The sequence below is a fragment of the Lampetra planeri genome, chromosome 38 (assembly GCF_965212315.1).
Source record: "Lampetra planeri chromosome 38, kcLamPlan1.2.h2, whole genome shotgun sequence".
NCBI classification, from domain to species: domain Eukaryota; kingdom Metazoa; phylum Chordata; class Hyperoartia; order Petromyzontiformes; family Petromyzontidae; genus Lampetra; species Lampetra planeri.
Genome location: NC_136144.1, coordinates 4,709,687 through 4,726,293, shown reverse-complemented (window position 1 = coordinate 4,726,293; position 16,607 = coordinate 4,709,687). Strand labels below are relative to the sequence as shown.

Sequence of the window (16,607 nt, the reverse complement as noted above, 5' to 3'; positions counted from 1 at the left end):
CACTTTGTGGAATAACGACCTCAATTAAGCGAGCCCCGTTTCCCACGGCGACGCACAAACATCAAAGGTTTGGTAGAGATGCGGTGTGGGGAGGGGTGGTGATTGGTGGTAGAGGAGGAGGGGGAGGAGGGGAAGGAGGAGCGGGAGGAGTATACTCAGCCGCATCTCACAGCAGCCGCATCTCACACCCTCATCTCACAAAAGACAAAGATCCTCCATATAGCCTGCACAGACTGTTGGGGCAAGCGCTGTTAACGAGCACTTATGAAGGCCGGCACCGACACACGAGGGGGCGAGTGGCCAATGCCACACCCGGCAGCCTTGGTCTCCCCAGTGGCGATGTTTACACATCACAACCAGGTACTCACTTGAGGCTGAGTCGACCTAGGGGAGGCCCAGGACCGGTTCAGATAATCGTCACCGGTGTTGACCGTGAGCGGGAATCGAACCCGGGTCGCCAGGTTCGTAGCGCAGCGTAGCGCTAACCGCTTACCCTACCGCTCCCCCCTCATCTCACGCCTACGCGAGCACAAACACCCGCGTCTCACACCCTCGTCGCGTGCGTGTCAATATTGTCATCACACACCAACGCCTCATCAAAACGCGCAACTCACACCAACACCATGACCACAGACCAGAGAGCCACAACACACCAGTGGCCCCACATCTCACACCTCCGCTCCCCAGGTGTGAATCATTTCCGCACAAACTCGTGCAGGGACTCAAAAATGTAAATATATATATTTTTTAAGACTTAAAACGTGATGAGCGAGCGTTGCGTGCGCGCAAAATAATTTAATAACCGTGCAAATTACAGGAGCGGAGGGGGGGGTGGTGTAGGGGTGGCGCTCCTGGCTGTCGTGACCCAAAAAGGCAACAATTATTATCATTTACGCTTTCACTAAAAGCGGTGGTTAACCGTCCTGACTGCACGATGGCAAATTACTTTAATTGCACGACAAAAGCCACGAAAACCGGGGAGGAATCGCTCGACTCGAGGTTCGTGCCGGGGGTTTTTTTTGGTTTTTAAAGACTATCGTACGCTCGCGGCTTGCGGCAACGGAACGCACCGATCACAAGCGGCGACCGCGTTTGCTCCGCTGGGGTGGGGGGGGCAGGCGAGCACGGCGGGCGGAGAGGGCTAGGGGCGGTGATGGTGTGACGCAAATCACGCAAGGCGCATCGGTCCGCACATCCCATCAAGCGAGCCGCTTTGTTGCTGCTGCTGCTGCTGCCGCCGCTGATAGAGAGACAATGGGTTGAGGCGGGAGGGGGCCGGCCTGGCAAAACGTGAATATTTTTTTTTTGCTTTTCTGGAATAAAATCCATACTCGCACGCACGGGTGCACACGCACAAGAGGGGCGGCGGTGGCAGCGGAGGGTGCCCTGTCATCAACGCAAAAATCCATACCGATACCGGCGACACGGCCGCAATATCGCAATATTATTACCGCGTCGAGCCGTCGAACAGGGGCGACAGCAGTGGCGGGCGTCACATGACCGTCACGGGCAGAGAGATGGGGGTCGCGACCTCACAGGCAATGAGGTTACAACCAAACCCCTGCCCCCCAGTTCTATACAAACCGCTGCCCCAATCCCTTTGCGTATCACCCAGCGCACGCGGATGCGGAGGACGAGGCACACGGAGGCGATGCTGGCGCCATGAAGGATATATGGTGGCGCTTTGGGTGAGCGTGTTCCACACGATGGGCAGGATTTGCTGCATGGAGGGAGACATCTGCTTGGGGAAGCTCTTGACCAGCGCTGTGACGGCCTGCGTGTGGACACAAGGACACCCGGACAGATCATGGGTACACGCTGGGACAAACGGGTACACACGGAGGCAAGGATGGACACGTGCACATGGATACAGACACGTGCAGGTATAAAGGCACAGGCGCACATGGTCATGCACAGATGCATAGAAGTATGGATGGATAGACAGTCATACATCGACAAGCAGAGGACACACAGTCACACATGGACAAAGCAAGATACACATGGACAAACACAGACTCACATGGACACAGATATATTTAGCCACTGATGGGCATAGCCATTAGACTCTGGGGCAAGTGCTGTTAGCGAGCACCTATTAAAGCCGGCACAGTACACAGGGGGGTGGGTGGCCAGCACAATGCACAACCGCCTTTGTCTCCCCAGTGGCGATGTTTACATACACCACACAAGTACTCGTTTGAGGCTGAGTTTAACAAACGGGAGGCCCAGGACCGGTTCATAAAATCGTCACTGGTGTTGGTCGTGAGCGGGAATCGAACTTGAGTCTCCGGGTTCGTTCCGCAGCGCGCTAACTGCTGCGCCACCGCTGCCCAGTGATGGCCACACACATACACACGAGGTTATCATTAAGGACGGCTGAGGATGGAGAAATGCAAATAAGTTTACAAAGTTGCGCATCCTGTAGAGGAGTGTGCTGTAAAAAGATGGGAACCCACACGAAAATGGTTTCAACTAATTATTTGGTGATATGACTGTGTTGGCAGTGGTGCACAAGTACAATTAACCACAACAGAGTTGTTTTGGGGTTAGATCGCGTAAATATAAATGTGCCGTTAAACCTGTCGAGGCTGGTTGTAATTACTGGCGAAACGTCACTGCACTCAAATAATAAATGTTGTGGGTTTACTCTCCAACACACGACCGGTGTGCTGTTCTAGTAACTAATTGGCATGTTTTATTTACGTCACAAACCTTACTAATTGGCTGTGTCGGGTGTTGGCGGGTTTAACGACGCATTTATATTTACGCGATCTAACCCAACAAACCTCGACAATGGATAATATTGGTCGCAAATGCCTCCTGCTACGTGTTATTCACCAAAATCTCAACACATTCGTCAATAGACTGTAGAGCTATAAAAGAAAAAAATATACATGTAAGGGACGACGTTTCGGGCAACGGTACTTCTTCGTAGGACATGTGATTTAAAGGTATCACGCACGAGCTCTACTGGAACACTTTACACTTCACTCCTGAATGTTTTTTTTGCTTGCATCACCTCCCGACGAATGACTGCAAAAAAACTAAGGTAATAATTCACGAACATCTTCTTGTGGCCGAAACGTCGTGAGAATAATTTTATTATGTTTTATTTTTATTATTTTATTACTTCCCTTCTACGTGACTTTACCGAAAGAACCAAGAAGATGAATCCCTGCAGTCACGAAAGCTTTAAATCGAAATTCACGAACACTCATTCCGTCCACTTAATCCACCGACTCTCAACACAAAGCTATTTTCGTAATGATGGGCGACTGCGGATTCGCCAGCCACGTTCTTTTGGGTGCGGGACACGCCTCGGAATCTCGCGAATGACGTCTCGCCATTGCACACGCTAGCGGAGGAGTTCGTGGGAGCCGGGAATTGATGTAGGCCCGACACAGCACGCTGCGGGGAATATTCTGGAAGTTTTTTTGACGCGGCCGGGTGGCTCGGAGGTCAGAACGCCGAGCCAGCACCGTCAGGAACCTCGGTTCAAACTGGGGCGGCCACCAGTGATTTGATTCTTTTTCTGCACTTGCTGTACACAAGAACGAAGGCCCGCAGCAGAACGCTGGGTGACAAAAAAACAGCACGCCGGCATCCGCCAGACCCATGTACCTGACGGGGGGGGGGGGGGGGGGGAGCTACCAGTGATTTCAACCAGGTTCCCAAGCGTAGTGAGTCGATGGCCGGTCACTAATGTGCCAAAAAAAAACATTCTATTATTTTGGTTTTATCACTTAATTTGTCCCAAAATCTCCAAATCTGAGATAATGTTTTTTATGTTCGGTTCGATCGACATGTCATGAAACATCTCGACCAGATCACCCGCTGTGGCGAGATGTTATCTCCCTTGCCTGGTATACAGGAGGTCGTAAGTTCGATCCCGACCCTGACGCCTGCTCTATATTTAGAGTTTGCATGTTTTCCCTGTGGTCGCGTGGATTTTTATGTGGGTTCTCTGTTACTTAACTCCACATTTAGAATCGACGTGCGTTTAGAGTATTTGGTTGCTATACATTTCCACATGATGATAAGCCACTTCGTTGAGCTATCATTTGTGAGAGCCAGGTCGCTTCTGAAAAAAGAGCAACATAAGCTCAGTGGGCCTTACCTGATAAAAATGTTAATAATTTATAGTTATTAAGTTTACTCGAAAGGCCACAGATCACTGCAGGGCACGTGTGAAAGATAAGACGTCACTTTGAAGGGAACTAAGAAGCAGTTCTGTGACATCTCCTTCAGCGGGACGCAGATTTCTCACGTAAGGATCTACGTACGTACGTACGTACGATGTTGAACTCCTTTCGCACTGCACGTAGCCGACCGTGCTAATCGGAGGTGCGGGGGGGGGAAAGAGGGCGGGAAGGCAAAGTGCCCTTCCAGATTTCCAGCAAGACGAACAACTCCGTTTCGTAACGCGACCCCCTCGGCAACCATCGCTGTGCGTTTCCGGAACGTGGCGACGCGCACTCCCACGTATATTTGTATTTCACAATAAACAAATATATATATAACCCAATAAAAATAGCCCTGCTTAAAGGGCAGCGACTCAGGTCCCTCCGGCCGCATCACAGCGGGTTGTGGCATTGGGGCCACAAACGAGAGGGGGGAGCGGGCGGTAGGGGCCAGCGCACTCACGGCTACCTGCGGCAGCGCCAATCCACCGCGAAATGTAAAGCTAAATCTGGCGCAGTGAGCGGTCGTGCCGGCCCCGCGGGGCTTCCGTGTTCCCGCGCGGCACCCGAGGCCACGGCAACGTTTAGATGGCGCGCCCCTGTGCCGAGCGCGAGCGGGGAGTGAGGGCACCCACCCCCCACCTCAATCCACCTCCAACCACAGCCCCCCCCCCGTCCCCCCACCTCCCCCCACCACAAAACGCACCCTCCCACCTTCCCCCACCACAGCCTCCTCACTACCACAGCCCCCCCACAACCTCCGCCTAGCGCAACACGCCCCCTCCCCACCTCTCCCCACCACAGCCCCCCCCACCTCCCCCCCATCACAACGTGGCCCCCACCCACAACTCCCCCCACCACCGGGCGGCAGGGGCTCAATACAAATAATAAAATGTTCCGAAATTCACGACCCCCCCCCCCCCCCCTTTGTCAATATCCACCATGGCTGGCGGGATCGGGGGTCGGCGGTGTGAAGGCCTCCACATTGCCGTGCGAGTCGTGGGGGGTGGGGGTAGCTTGACCATGCTTCACCATCGCTGGCCAGTGCTCGTGGGTAACTACGGCCAGCAGAGACGACGGGACCTCATGAGTACAGCACAACACATTTTGCTGTGCCGCCCTCTGCTACCCGCCATGCATCTCCACAGCAGCCTCTAGAACCTGTTGTATGCACGGTGGTCACCCATCCAAGCACTATCAAGGCTCGAGCATGCTTAGCGTCCGAGGTCTGTAAAAATAATAAAAATAATAATCTGTATTTTTATAAAAGGCGCCTTTTATCATTGAAGTACGTAAAAAATTTAAACTGCACTCACAAGAATAGATTAAATCTAAGCGTCGTAGAAAGCTGATAATAACGATGTCAATGACTACCTCAGAAATTCCAATAAAATTAATAATTATTACAGAGTAATCTTAAGGTAGGAGGAAAGCCTGTACAAATAGGCGAGTCCGAAGGTGTGATTTAAAAAGTTAAATAGACTCAGAATCCCCCATGGACCAAGGAAGGGGATTCCAAATTCGCGGCCTGAAGAGATTCGCTGCATCCTCTGGGATATGGTCATTGCTGATGACTTCGATTTTTTTTAATGTGGTAAATAGTTCAATACATGCACAGTATGGTCGACTTGTTCCTGCACTAAGCCACATTTTCTGAATATTAATGATATTACCTTCAAAATTACACCCCGTACGTATTATCGTAATTTTTTGTTTTACTGTGCAGTGAACGGATTAACGCAGCGTGCGATATGACGCACGCGCAGGTCGCACGCAGGCCTGATAGGAATTGATTTTGATCGACGTGTCGTCAGACACCTAGGCTGGCGCAAACACACACACACACGTACAACATACGCGAGCACAGGGCCGCGTATACGACCAGCCTGGCGCAATTTCGGAGGCATCATCGGCCAAGCTCACACGGCACAGCGCCAGCCAGTCAAGCCAGTCCGCCAGCCGGCCGGCCAACCAGCCAATCGGCCGGCCGGCCAGCCAGCCAGCCAGCCAGCCAGTAAGTCATCCACCCAGCCGGTCAGCTGGCCAGCAAGCCAGCCAGTCAATCATCCAGCCAGCTGGTCAGCCAGGCAGCAAGGCAGCCAGTCAGCCAGTCAGCCAATCATTCAGCCAGTCAGCCAGTCATCCAGCCAGCAAGCCAATCAGACGACAACCCCACCAGGCAGTAAGTACGATAGCCCGCTAGCGCCGCCCGCCAAATCCAACCACACCGCCATTTGCACGACGTTATCTCCGTCGCCTCCCGTGAGAGGCGAGCCCCTCCGTGCCGCCAAACAATTACGGTTTCAATTTCATGACCATTTAACGCAAATTTAGCGCCGTCTTTTTTTTCTCCCCCCACACTCGCTCTCTCTCTCTTCTCCACCGCCACCCCCGTACCGTGTGCAGGCAGGAATTCATGACACAAGAGTGGCCCCACGGTCACCACCCCCCCCCCCCACCCCCCAAGGGGGACGCGAGTGGCAATCGCGAAAAACACAGAAGGGAAAACCGGAGCAGCTAGCGCCGCCAAGCCCAACGGCCCCCAGCAGCGGGAGAGCGCGGCGTTTTCCCATGGAGCATTGCGGCAGCATTCACCAAAAGAATACAGTAGACTCTCGATTATCCGCGTGCAGTTTATCAGATTTGCGGATTAACCGCGCACCTGAGATTTTGGATTTTCCCTTAAGCCCAAATGAATAATCTAAAAACAGTTACACATTGTTATTCTTGGAAATGTTTATTACAAGTCACATGCTTAAACCGAACAAATATGTTGCTCCGGTTAATCCAAAATCCACGTGATCGCCGCGACAGTAATGGGCGGAGTTTGATTGATGTTGATTGGAGTGGCTCTGCTGCTTAATCGGCCGAGTCTCCTGCTGCGCGGGAGCAGGAAAGTGTCATCATTGAGCACGCGCATCGATCGGTCGATTCGTTACTATACATTTTTGTTTTCTTCATTAACAAACAAATTTTTCTTAATTTAAACTTAATTTATACCTACAGTGTTTTTTTTGGCATAGAGATCCGCAGAAAATGAAATTTTTGGATTATCCGCGATTTTGAATAATGGGCGGCCATCCTTTCCGTCATTAGCGTGGATAATCGAGAGTCGACTGGATAAGTAAAAACGGTAAACGGCGATGATTCCCGGTTTTTCCTCCCAATTTCGCGCGATGGAGAAGTTGCCGTGGAACAATTGAGAGAGTTGACCGTATTTGTGACGCGGAGTTTAGACTCGCTGCGACTGTGACCACGAGTCCCAGACCACGGAGCGTATCGCATCAACCCACCCGCTAAGATCTGCTGCGGGAGGCGCTACATTTCCCCAATTAGCATCTCAGGAAGCCACCGAGCGGATCGCCAAATGAGACGTCCCATTACAAGCTTCTACCATCGTATGAAAGAAGACGTGAGACACACTGAACTTCAATTGAAAAGCAATGTAACCATCTGCCTATAGAAGAGAAGGTATTACTGGTAGGAACCACCTGGTGTAACCACAGGGGATTATTGTGTCCGTCCGTCGTGCATCAAAAAATGGGAGAGTGGGGCTGGGTGGAGAGGGGAGGGTGGGGAGGGGCTGGGTGGGGAGGGTGGGGAGGGGCTGGGTGGGGAGGGTGGGGAGGAGCTGGGTGGGGAGGGTGGGGCTGGGTGGGAGGTGGGAGGGGTGGGGCTGGGTGGGGAGGGGCTGGTCACCCCGTGGTGCTCTTATAAAACTCAACGTTTAACCTACTCACGCCGGCTTGTGCCCGCCCTCACAGTTGGCCATATTTGCGGAATACACCAAGCCGCTGTTGACCCTGGCCATTGACCGAGCAACCCAACGTTCCTACCAGCTCCCTCCGCAGGAATGTGCTAACCCTGCTGTGACACCCAGTTCAAAAACAAGGGCACTGAACAAATAAAAAATGGAACAAAACCTGAAAAGTGCGCAAAGAAGCACAGAGAGGTGGATGCTGGAACGACACTGGAGAGACAGGCAGAGGAAGACGTGGATCAGAGAACGCAAGCAGGTTGAGCACACAAATGGGCTTGGGCAGGACGCGTCAAGGCTATAAAGGACGACGGCCAGCGGTCGAGACTAACCACGGAGAGGCAGCCAAAGGAGAGGACATGCCCAAGGGCGTCCGCAGTGGAGATGGAACCATGGAATCGGTTGGCGAGACGATGCCTGATGGACTGTGGTATCGCAAGACTGTGCAAGCAACGATGAAGACTTAGGGAGGTCTTCGCCCAGCAGTGGAGAGATCATGGCTGACCAATTCACATTTGTACGACTAAATACCTTGAAGTGCATGGACGGCAGCCGACGGATATGGACCGCGAGTAACGTCGTGGGATAGAAGCAATTCAATTCGGAACACTCACCCGTGAGCAGTGCACTACCCTGTGCTGGAAGGCAGCTCTACAAGTTAACATCACAGTACTACTACTTGGAGACAGTTAACAAACAAAAAACCCCAACGCATTAACGCTATCCCCCTTGTGCAAGGCCAGTGTAACTATCTTCTTTATTTGTTTTCATTTTAATTTATTTTATATTTTTAACCTACGTGACTTTACCGAAAAAACCCAAGCGTATAGTGTAACTATCATCAAAACATTAGTCAACGACACTCTAAGGTCAGCGTTACTGATTGATGTTTTTAGTTTGTGTTGCGCCAACGCAGGCGGCAGCAGCGGCGGCAGCATCACCATTATATGTTTGCAACTTAACTTAAAAGAGTTTCTCAAATTGCTCCACTCAAGGGGGGTAAAGCGCGAACCTTTTACATTCCTCGCCGAGAGCGTTCGTCGCACGTCAAAAAAACTTGTTTTTTAATCGCCCCCTCACCCCCCCCCCCCGCAAAGGTGACGAGGTCAACAATACCTTGAGGACCTCCATCTTGAGGCCGCTGTCTGACGAGGGTCCGTCGGGGATCTGCATGGCCTGGATGAACGCCTCCAGGAACTGCTGCAGCACGGGGAAGAGCAGCGTCTTGCTGGCGCCCTGGACGCACGTGCCAGCACGCAGGTCAAGGGTCACCGCCGGGACTGGAAGGTTCCTTGTACGTACATTGAACTTCTTTCACGCCGAACGTAGCCAGCCGTGCTAATCGGAGGTGCGGCGGAACGACGACAAACTAAACACAAAAAAGCAGTTCTAAAGAAATTCGTTTTCGATTTGGATTTTTAAGTTTGAAGCCCCGTCGCTTCCTAATGTCGGAAGGGAGAGCGTTCCAGACGGCTACAGAAGCGCATCTGAAAGCGCGTGATGTGGTGACCACCGTCTTTGTTCGATGGCAGGCCACAAACACTACACTCGCCACACACAAAGATCCCCCGTATAGCCTTAACAGACTATAGGAGCAAGTGCTGTTAGCGAGCACCTATTAAGGTTGACAAGGCACGTGAGGGGGAAGGTGGGAATCGAACTCAGGTTGCTGGGTTCCTAAGGCAGCGCGCTAACCGTTGCACTCCCGCTCTCCAAAGACAAAAACACAGAAAGACAAAGACACCTAGACAGACACACAAACTTGAAGGGCCACCGCTTAGACAAGCAGGTTCTTTGTGAACCAACGTAGAGACAAATATGCCACCGATCAATGCACAGACCCGCAGCAGTGTGTGCTGTTAGCGAGCACCTCTTGACACACGTAACAACAGCCGCCATTCACCACTAAGCGACGGTGACGTCACCACAAGCGCGCGTGCCGGGGCAGGACGTGGCAATCATCATTTTAAGTAGGTCGTTTCCTCAAACGCGAGGAGGTGCACCGCTCGCAAGCTCGGGCTGCCCACGCTTCTCACCTTCTCCACCTCGTCGATGGCGTGGATGAGGCTCGCGCAAACCGTGAAGATCTCCACGGCTCGCGCCCGCGTGCGTATGCTGTAAACCTGAAACACCGACGCGCGCGAGCGACATCACCGACTGAAACTCGGGCTTCGGCGCGTCAGAGAAACGGCGACAGATACGGCGATGGGCCCCTTTAATATTGTTTACGTTTTGTGTCATTCGGTTCCATTTATTCGATTTGCTCGTGGTTGGTAATACGGAGCTGTATAAAATCAAGTTTGTAAGTTAGTGGTAAGCCTATGTGTTGCACGAGCTTAACGGCGCAAGCACATCCGTACAAACGGGGGCAGGAAGCCCAACGCGAAAAATAACGCAACGATCCGGTGGTGAGCCCGACGGTTTGGTGAAACCGAGACAACAGAAACAGAAATATTTCATGACCCGAATCGCGACACGGAATCACGATACTCGATGAAAACTCTAGGGGGGGGTGCTGATTCGGCACAGGCCCGCAGTGGTAATGGTAAACTGCTGACGCCACGGGGAGCCTCACCTCTGCCATGGTGAAGATGCGGTACATCTCCGGCAGGATCACCGGGGCCACCAGTGGCATCTGTGTGTCCGTCACCTCCCTGGTGAACTCTAGAAACACACGACGGGCGATTCTCCATACAACAACACATCTACAAAGACAACGGTCGCCGTATAACAGACTGCTGAGTGCAATTAGCCAGCGCCTATTAAAACCGCCAGTGCGGATGTTTACACGCCGCACCAGATGTTCTCAGGCCCAGTTGACCTAGGAGATATCCAGAATGGGTTCCCATAATCGTCACTGCATATTGGTCGTAGAGCGGGAATTGATCTAGGTTAGCCGGTTTCGTAGTGCAGCGCACTAACCACTATACTAATGCTCACACTGACACACAACCTCACAACCCTGTATTCACACCCACACCCACCCTCACTCACCCATCCTCACACACTTACCCACCCACCCTCTTGCACTTACCCATCTACCTTCTCACTCTCACTCACCCACCCTCTAACATTCTCACGCCACCCTCTTAAACTCTCACTCATCCACCATCTCACATTCACACTCTCACCCACCCTCTCACATTCACACTCACCCACCCACCCTCACATTCACACTCACCAACCCACCCTCTCACATTCACACTCACCCACCCTCTCACACTCACCCACCCACCCTGTCACGTTCACTCACCCACCCACCCTCTCACATTCACACTCACCCACCCTCTCACACTCTCACCCACCCACCCTCTCACACTCTCACCCACCCACCCTGTCACGTTCACTCACCCTCTCACATTCACACTCACCCACCCACCCTCTCACACTCTCACCCACCCACCCTCTCCTTCACCCCGGGACCCACAGCGGCGCCCCCGCGTCTCTCACCGGTGAGGACGCGCATGGCCCCGTGCACGGCGCTCACGTCGCCGCCCGTCAGCATCTCCATGAGGAGGCCGAAGAGCTGCGGCCACGCGTCCGGCCAGTCCCAGTGAGCGATGGCCGACACGGCGTACGCCACCGTGGAGCGCACCTTGCTCAGCGACTCACGCAGGCCCGCGGGCAGCAGCTGCCTGATGGCCGCCTTGGCCTGGTGGTGGGGGGCGAGGGGAGGGGTGGGGGCGTGACGGGGGGGGGGGGGTCACGAGGCAACACGCGTGACGTCGCAGCAATCGAGCACCGAGGTTGGTAAATGTGAATGGGGATTGATTGATGACGATGAATGTCCGGGCAATTTCATGAGCGACGCACTGCAGGCATCCACGCTCCCATCAGCCGGACACTCTCCTCAGATGCACGCTCGAAAATAAACTATAAATTCAACGATGTTTTATTTTACCAGGTAAGGCCCCACTGAGTTATGACGCTTTTTTTCAGAAGCGACCTGGCCACAAATGATAGCTCAAGGAAGTGGCTTGTCATCACATGGAAATATAGAGCAGCCAAATACTCTCATGAAATACCCACTCACTCCCATCACACAAACACACACCAGACACACACACACACTCTAATCAGACACGTTTACACACTCCTATCAGCATCACACGCTCTCTCTGTCCCATCTGCCCCACACGTAAACACACACTCGAGGCAGTGATAGGGACGCCCACAGCCGCCGTGTCACCGTGCCAGAGGTGCGGGACCGGCGGCGAGTCAAACTCACGCTCTCGGGAGCCTCGGGTGGACGGAACTTCTCCGAGTGCGCTGACCAGTGCGTCTCCACGTACTGCTTCAGCACTACAGACGCCAGCTGCGCGCAAATACACACACGATCAGATCAGGATCAACATCAAGTTGTCATCGTGACCATGGCCGCCGCACCTCCTCGTTACCGGCGGTTGCACCCCTCTGCCAGATCCCGCAGCTGCTGCACAGGAGACACGCGGCGACCTCCAAGATTGTGCCCTCACAGCCTCATCCCACCGTCTGCTCTTAGACTCACACAGAGACCCATACACTAAAGCAGAAACATATCGCATCATACAGACCCATACACTAACGCAGAGAGCAATAGACTCATAGGACCATAGACTCATATAGAGACGCATAGACTCACACAGGCACCAACACTCACACAGCAACCCATAGATTCACAGAGACGCATAGAGCTTCCCCAACAGTATCCCAAAATCTGCTCCGAGGCCTTCTCTTCCCCTTGGTCAGTGGACAACATTGGAGATCGTTCTGACGTCGTCTCAGCAATCGGCCCTCCTCCATCCTGCAGACGGGGCCCACCAATCGCAACAGTTTTTTGCCGCGTCCCATCTCCACCACTCACCCGCCACGTTCTCCTGCAGAAGCCTTCATTGCCTTTGCATGTCCTGCCACAACTTTCTCAGCGTCCGTCTCGGACACCCACGCTCGAATGCCGACAGCTTTTACTTTTTCGGTTGCTTAGTTATAGGGTCCGGCGCTCTCAGATCCGCGCAGGAATCAATACATACTCGAAGCACTCCTGCTTCGAATAGCCTTCCTTTGCTACACTCAAGACCTGTGGCCTGCTAAAAGCAATGCACCCCTTGGCCACCGACAGCCTCCCCTGTGTGGGCCTGCATAGACTGCCGGGGAAAGGTGCTGTTAGTAAACTTTGCAATTATGCAACAGAATATGAAAGCTTCTTATCCTGGTAGGGGTACGCGGAGAGTTGACGGGGCCGCTAGGGAGTGCACGACAAAGCCAACCGCTGGGATCCACGTACACGGACAATGTTTGTATCTATCTTTGGTAGGTTGCACCTTTCTTTAATAGCAACGTGCGAGTTACTTATGTAATAATCATAATAGTTTATAATCATATTAATTAACTTAATTATCCAGGAGGGGTACACCGAGTCTTATGATTCATTGTCAGCCAACTAATAATGAGTGTTTATACACGCGAGAGGAAACCGCAGCACCCGGGAGAAAATCCACACGCGCGAGGGGGAAACACTCTATCCCAGTACGGATGAAAACAAATGCTGATTAGTCCACCTGATTGACTGCCTTCTCCTGGCGAGCCAGGGCATGACTCCACGACGCCCACGGGAAGTGAGCTTCACAACAATTCTGTGTATGTGGTGATCCACCAACCCTCGCTGCTGCCTCCACAATGCTGGGGACAGAGGCGTGCGCGCCACCACCGCCGAGCTTACACAAAAATTGAGGGCAACTGCGAAGTTGCACGGAATCACAGGGACGACGTCAACATCGTACGTGGCGTAGATCGATGTCGTAAATTCCTGAGACGCGAGGCAGTTCCCTTCAACGTGAAGGCAATAACTCCAGTGCTTAAGGGAGCTGGCCAGGGCTGCTTACTGCCATACCCGGGAAATATTACGTTATGTCCACGCTAGGGTGCCACTGAAAATGTCATTTTATTACTTTCAAGGTCGCGCCTCCTGGTTTTATTCGTATATATGCCTGTTAAGCGGGAGGGCCGCGATGTTAATGACAACCCCTCAACATTTTGCCCAACGGAATTGTGACAGAAAAAGCATCGTAGCCAACACGCGCACAGAGGCACAGCGCAGAGGTAGACATTCAGAGAAGAGGATGGGATCGTGAGCAACCTGTAAACACGATCAGACTGGAAAGGCATCGTCAACAAACTGACTCGCACACCAAAAGGAACACTGAGAGGGGGGTGTGTGATCCCACAAAAGGAACACACCGAGAGGAGGGTCTGCGATCCCACTAAAGGAACACACCGAGAGGGGGGTCTGCAATCCAACTAAAAGGAACACACCGACAGGAGGGTGTGCGATCCCACTAAAGGAACACACCAAGAGGAGGGTGCCCGATCCCACAAGATGGAAACTTCACTTTTCCACACACCTATCGAGCGGCGCCCGAGTCCGTCCATCACCCTTCACGTGTTTTTTACACAAACCTCAAAAACCGCCAGGCCAGAACGGGAATCGGAATCTTTACCTATCCTGGAGACATCCGATGAGCTACAAACAGTCTTCACATGCCGGACACCAACGCCCGTGCCGGCATAGTTTTTCGAGCGAGATTGGCAAGAAGGGATATATAAAAGGCAACGGTCTTTCTTCATAGTATATATAATAATGTACATGATATATAAGTATATGATAATTCAATAAGGTAAGTCCCTTGACACTAACGTTTCATTAATATTGCATCACTTTTACATAAGTTATCATGACCCCCCCGCCCCGTTGCCAACACATGAACAGAACTAGTGCAGTAACACTTTGATCAATGTGACTGGTTTTCAACAAGGCGAGGCCCAAATAGCTACGCAACTTTATACTCAAGTTTCATTCACGTTGGACCATCCGTACGTGTTACCGTGGTCCCCCCCTGGTTACAGAGAGACGGACGAACGGACAGAGATAATGCAATAAAACTGTAACATGATGATGCTGCTGCGTAGCAGCAAGAGTAGGACACGCGTGCGTGAGAACGCAGACGTGCTTTATAAACCAAGCGTGTGGATGGTGTTCGAGCGTTGTGTGGACATTCACACGCCGCCGTCCGTCCGTGCGTTCCGTGTGTTTCCGTGCAAACTACTTCATCGCACAAAGGCTCGATGAGTGGACTGGCCTTGGCAGCCTGGTATGTTTACGCCGGCGGCACAATGCGCGACAGTGGCACGGAAAGCCCTCGGATCGGAAACGCGCAAACCCCCGCCCGTGTTTTAGTGCGAGGGGGGCACGCGACGTCCCATCGACTCAGAAGTCCACATTTGCCAAATTAAAAAATGACACCCAAAAATGACACACACGCGCAAAGATCCCCCGTATAGCCTTAACAGACTGTTGGGGCAAGTGCTGTTAGCGCCTATAAAGGCCGGAATGGAACACGAGGGGGTGGGTGGTCAGCACCACGCCCGGCCGCCTTTATTCAAATAATGGTCACTGGTGTTGGGCATGAGCAGGAATCGAACTCGGGTTGCCAGGCCTGTAGCGCAGCGCGCTGACCGTTGTACTACTGCTCCCCACTCGCGGACAAACACACATACATCCATCCGCTTTGGATCATCATCATCATCGGAAAGTACAGTATTTATTTAGTATTTATGCTTCTATTCATTATCTAGGAATGTTTTTTTGTCTGGGGTTTTTACATGTTCATTTCAATTATTTTGTCTCCAGGTAATTTGGCATTTACACCAGTACTTATTTCATTGTGATGTTGTCTATTTCTGGTTGCCGTGTACCTAACCCCATTGTTTAAGTAAGACTTTAAGGGGTCAATATCTATGGTTTTGCCTTTCGCGGCACTTTACAAGACCGTAACCCCCGCGATATTCAAGTGTCTCCTGTATAATAAGCTAGGTTTCGGGAAAATGTCATTCTTCATAGAACGTTGAAAAAATAATTGTAGTAGACAGATATTACGGACGAGACAATGCTAACGTGATGGATCGGGACCGTACAAGCTAGAAAATTCAAACGAGACAAAAAAAATGAAATTCTTTAATCAAATCACACGCCTGAATCGTGACAATTCCCCGAATCGCCGGGACAGCGAGTCCTTGCACGCTTTAAGCGCGAGGGTGACCACTAGGCCCCGTGCTCTGGCCCCGCACGCGAGGCCCTGGCATATGTGAGACCCGTCCCATCGCTTAGCTCACCTGGCGGATGGCCAGCGCTCCATGAGGGTCGACAGTGAGCTCGGCGAGATGAACCCCGAACTCTGCACACGCAGAATCGCAGAAGCAAATCATCCCTCCACGACGTACGGCACGTCAACCCAGCACGACGGTCTTACACAAAGAGATGAGACATATATAGAGAGCACTCTCACGGTTGTAAACATACACAGAGACAACACACTGTGCAGACATATACACAGATAGACATCACTCTTGTGTAGACATATACACAGAGACAGCGCCCTCACTGCGTAGACAAACACAGGGACAACGCTCTCACTGAGTAGACATATACACAGAGATAGCAAGGATTACCCCCGCGAAGCCTTTTCAGACTGTTGGGGCAAGTGCTGTCAGCGAGGCTGGCAAGGTGCACGAGGTAGTCGTGTGGATGGCACAACCGCCCGGCCACCTTTGTCAGCTATTGATGCTTATGTTTTACACACTGCACCGGGGCACTCATTTGAGGCCGAGTCGACCTAGGGGAGGCCCCAGGACTG

The 16,607-nt window shown here is 52.3% G+C and overlaps 1 protein-coding gene across 3 annotated transcripts in view; it reads right to left on the bottom strand.

Moving 5' to 3' along the window:
- Window positions 1-16,607, bottom strand: part of IPO9 (importin 9) — a 74,063-nt gene that overhangs the window by 55,105 nt on the left and 2,351 nt on the right. For all 3 annotated transcript variants that reach the window (XM_078612230.1, XM_078612229.1, XM_078612231.1), the window contains exons 2-8: window positions 16,087-16,148; window positions 12,167-12,253; window positions 11,389-11,590; window positions 10,514-10,602; window positions 9,975-10,061; window positions 9,055-9,174; window positions 1,674-1,774 (exon numbers count right to left, since the gene is read on the bottom strand). In XM_078612230.1, coding sequence (XP_078468356.1) covers window positions 1,674-1,774; window positions 9,055-9,174; window positions 9,975-10,061; window positions 10,514-10,602; window positions 11,389-11,590; window positions 12,167-12,253; window positions 16,087-16,148 — 748 coding nt within the window. The remainder of the gene's footprint in view (window positions 1-1,673; window positions 1,775-9,054; window positions 9,175-9,974; window positions 10,062-10,513; window positions 10,603-11,388; window positions 11,591-12,166; window positions 12,254-16,086; window positions 16,149-16,607) is intronic.